This window comes from Gavialis gangeticus, unplaced genomic scaffold, assembly GCF_001723915.1.
Source record: "Gavialis gangeticus isolate Ggan-Ray unplaced genomic scaffold, GavGan_comp1, whole genome shotgun sequence".
NCBI lineage: Eukaryota > Metazoa > Chordata > Crocodylia > Gavialidae > Gavialis > Gavialis gangeticus.
In genome coordinates, this window is record NW_017728996.1 from 43,857,086 (window position 1) to 43,861,014 (window position 3,929).

The 3,929-nt window shown below is 43.0% G+C and overlaps 1 protein-coding gene across 6 annotated transcripts in view; it reads right to left on the bottom strand.

Annotated features, from left to right (window-relative positions):
• Positions 1-3,929, bottom strand: part of HERC1 (HECT and RLD domain containing E3 ubiquitin protein ligase family member 1) — a 197,326-nt gene that overhangs the window by 138,998 nt on the left and 54,399 nt on the right. For all 6 annotated transcript variants that reach the window (XM_019504392.1, XM_019504388.1, XM_019504391.1 and 3 more), the window contains exons 9-11: positions 1,990-2,134; positions 1,724-1,895; positions 302-436 (exon numbers count right to left, since the gene is read on the bottom strand). In XM_019504392.1, the coding sequence (XP_019359937.1) occupies positions 302-436; positions 1,724-1,895; positions 1,990-2,134 (452 nt within the window). The remainder of the gene's footprint in view (positions 1-301; positions 437-1,723; positions 1,896-1,989; positions 2,135-3,929) is intronic.

Sequence of the window (3,929 nt, forward strand, 5' to 3'; positions counted from 1 at the left end):
ACCCAGTGTGTGTGTGTGTGTGCGCATGTGTGTGTGTGTGTGTGTCCAGAAAACTGATTTTATTTCACAAAGGAATAATTTTTAAAATGAAAAGATTAATTCGCCACTTATAAATTTCAGATAAGGAGGTTTCTGGTACAGCTTTAATTTTTTAATTTAAAGATTACTGTATTGCAAAAATAAAACATGCCTGAAATCTGTAATATTTTACTAATTAAAAACAAACAGCATCAGAACCATGCATCACTGCTGTACCAAAAAGGGAAAAAGAAGAAATTAAGCATGCCTGTTTTATATATACCTTGATGAAGGGAAAGGAAGAGGGGGTATGTCGCTGTTAATTTTATCACAATACCGCTCAAGAAAGGAACGGAGATGGGAGAAGGTACTTTCTTCAAGATCTACACAATAGGGTCTGTGCCAGGCCACAACTTGTCTAGAATCAAACAAAAAAGAGCTGCATGGATTACAAGTTCATTGTTTCATGAATGTTTGGCTCACACCTTGAACAAATTATTACAAAAAGAACACCAGTCTTCTTCATCCTTATAGCTAGCTTCTCTCCCTCTCCTGTAAATCTCTCTACAAATCAAACACTGAATAATTAAAAGAAGATTATTTTGCTTTACAGGTGCCACAAATGTAAGGAGACAGATCTTTCCTCCTTCAACTGACTCCTACAGAACCTGTAATGCATTCCCAGAGCAAGTCTGACATCATGGAATCTTGCCAAAGAGTTTTAAACACAATACCGGCAGAGTTGAAAAGGATATTATCATCTATTAGAAGCAGCCTGATTTTTTTTTAATTTTGTTGTCTAACATGGCATCTGTTGAAAAAGCATGTCTTAATATATTGTTTGAAATCCTTTAAAATTGTTAAAGTGTCTTGTACTCCTGTCTTAGGCATTATCCAAAGTTCTCAAGTTAAGCCACTACAAACACTGATCTTTATAGAATAGTTTAGTTCTGTTAACTGAAATCAATTTCCTAAAAACGATATAATGGTTCAACAACTTTTTACTACTGGTGCCCTGCCACTTGTAACCAGCCACCACTATAGGCCCCAAAGCTAGTTTAGACCTTCAGGGGCCAGATCCAATCTCTCCCTAGCCTGGATTCAGCCCAAATGGCCATAAATTGCCAACCCCAATCCAAACCAAACTAAAAAGCCATTCTCCTCAAAATAGTGTATACATGCAAATATTTACCCAAATTTGAGTAAATCTATTTATATTCATACCTTAATATTTTATCTGGTACAACTTTCTTGTTTATACAGGTTCAAAAGTTTCTTCTTTGTTAACACAATAGGCAAGAACTGGTTAATCACATCTTAAGTAGTGACCTGATCGCAAATTCATTCAATTAATGGTGTAATAAAACAAGGGGCTCCCCCTGCATTATGCTCAACTCCATGATCACGCCTTCTGCCATTCGTAGGAGGCATGGCAGGCAGCACCTAGGAGTTCCCTTGCTGCAACTTGATGCAATGTCCAAAATCTTCAAACAAAAATACTTTTCAGATTGAATGTACTGTTGTCATAGCTGTTCAACATGAACCAATAGTGAAAACGAGCCACAACAGTAAAAAGACAAATGCTTAACATACAACATTTCTGCTGCAATAGCACTATTTTAGCACATAGTGTACAATCTCAGTAATAGCTTCAAAGGACAAACACACTCATCAGTGTTCTTTTATAAATAACACAGTAACTTACCTATCTCGGGGAAGGGCTGTCCAGGCAAGGCTATGGGAAGTTCCTGCTGAAATCTGCTGAATGGCTACTCCATCTAAACCACTTACTTTTTTTGGTTTGGTAATGGGACCAGTAGAATTTCCCTGACCACACTGTCCCATGGAATTATTACCCCAGGCATAAACTTCATTATCTACAGGAACAACAAAAGGAGGAAACAAAAATGTGAGATTTGTGTCTTTCCATCAAAAGAAGATTCTAAATATTAAATGCCATATTTATATTACCGTGAGAAAGTGCCAAGCAATGGCTGTCACCAATTGAAATATCAACTATTCTTGTGGCAGCCAGCTCTTCAATAAGCTTGGGTCTAAGGGCAGTAGCTTCTGAAGAACCACAGCCCAGACATGCACCACAGCCCCACGCATACACCTAAAAAACAAACATAATTTATTTCAACAAGTTATTGTATTTGTCAAGATTCCAAGTTCCAGATGATTACATATGCAATTATTGCAATTGGACATTTAACTCTACATGAGGGGAGGGCAAAATACAGCCCGCAGGCCAAATCAGGCCCACCAAATGATTGGATCCAGCCTGTGGGCAGGTGCCCAAAAACTGTTTGGATCTGGCCTGGAGCTGCCCCTGTGGCATTCCACATGGGGCTGGGCCCTGCTCCCTTCCACCCAAGGTACTGAAGTTGCCCAAGGTACAGCTCTGCTCTGCCCGTCATCCAACAGCTCCTCTTCTTCCTCCTCCTCCTCCTGCCCCTGTGGCACCGCTTCAGGAAGCAGGCAGCACAGGGAAGCTGCACCTGAGTGGCTCTTGCCCCAGCTCCTGGCTGCTTTCCACCCATTTGGCCACCTGCAGTTGGCCGCTCATCATGCTAAGCAGGCAGAGTGGGTGGAAGGCAGCCGGGAGCCCCACATGCTGAGGCAGGAGCCACCTGGATGCAGCAGGAGCTGCCCAGGTGCAGTTACCTCCTGCCTGGCTCGGCATCTGCTGCCCAACACAAGTCCCCAGTACTTCCCTGCATTACCTGCTGCCCAGAGCAGCACAGCAGAAGCAGGAGGAGAAGCAGCTGCTGCTGGAGGTAGGGGGAGCCGAGCAGTAACTGGCAGCTGTAACATTAGCCCTGCTGGATAGCTGTGTGCACCAGCTGGGGCCATCTGCTGGGTTTGGGGCAGGAGCACAGTGCAGCCTATTCTGGGCAGAAGTGAGCAGAGTGCTATGGGGTCAGCTACAGGCTGGATTGGCGGAGGACAGGGGAGTGGACTACACTTGCATTGCACTGCCCAGACAAGCTCTGCTATATGTGCCCCCTGTCCATCCCTGCCTCTCTTTCTACCCCCACCTCCAAGCCAACTCTCCCAGGAGCTAACACACAGGCAGCCTTCCCCACCCCCACACACACACGTTCCCCACACCCCAACATACACGCACACCACACACACCCAATGTTCCCCCAGCCCTCACACAATATACAAGAGCAAGACTTTATTTTGAGATATTATGCAATCACTTCTATATACACTACTCAAAAAAACAAAGACAGGACAAAAATTATTTTTTGAAATAAAATGAAAATGTTATAGTAGACATTTGATTTTTAGTATATGCATTTTTCTGGCTAAGATGATACCTTCTGAAAGATTTTAGCAACCCTTAACAGCACACCAAAACTTGTTAAGTGGTCCTCCAGCCAAAATAATTAATCACCACTGCTGTACACACAAGTCGTATAATTGTATATATACGTGTCATACAAAATCAGGGCTTTACCCACTTAAGTACTTATCAACCAATTTGTATTCCCTTTATTATTTTGGCAGGCAAAGGCCAAAAAAAAAAAAAAAACCCCTAACCAAAACCATTTCAATAAGTTATGTTCCAACTTACACCTACAAACAAACAAAAATATTTGAGAAACTAATGACTTCCATAGTTCCACAGTTGGTAGGGTTGGAAGGGACCTGAGAAGATCAAGTCCAACACCCTGCCGTGGCAGGAAAGAGTACTGGGGTCAAATGACCCTGGGAAGGTGTTCATCCAGCCTCCTATTAAAGACCCCCAGGGTAGGAGCCAGCACCACTTCACTGTCAGGGCGGCTAGGATCTGGAACCAACTTCCAAGTGAAGTAGCGCCTCCTGATGTCTAGCCTGAATCTACCCTCTGCCAGCTTGTGACTGTTATTTCTAGTCACTCCTGGTAGTGCTGGGGGGAA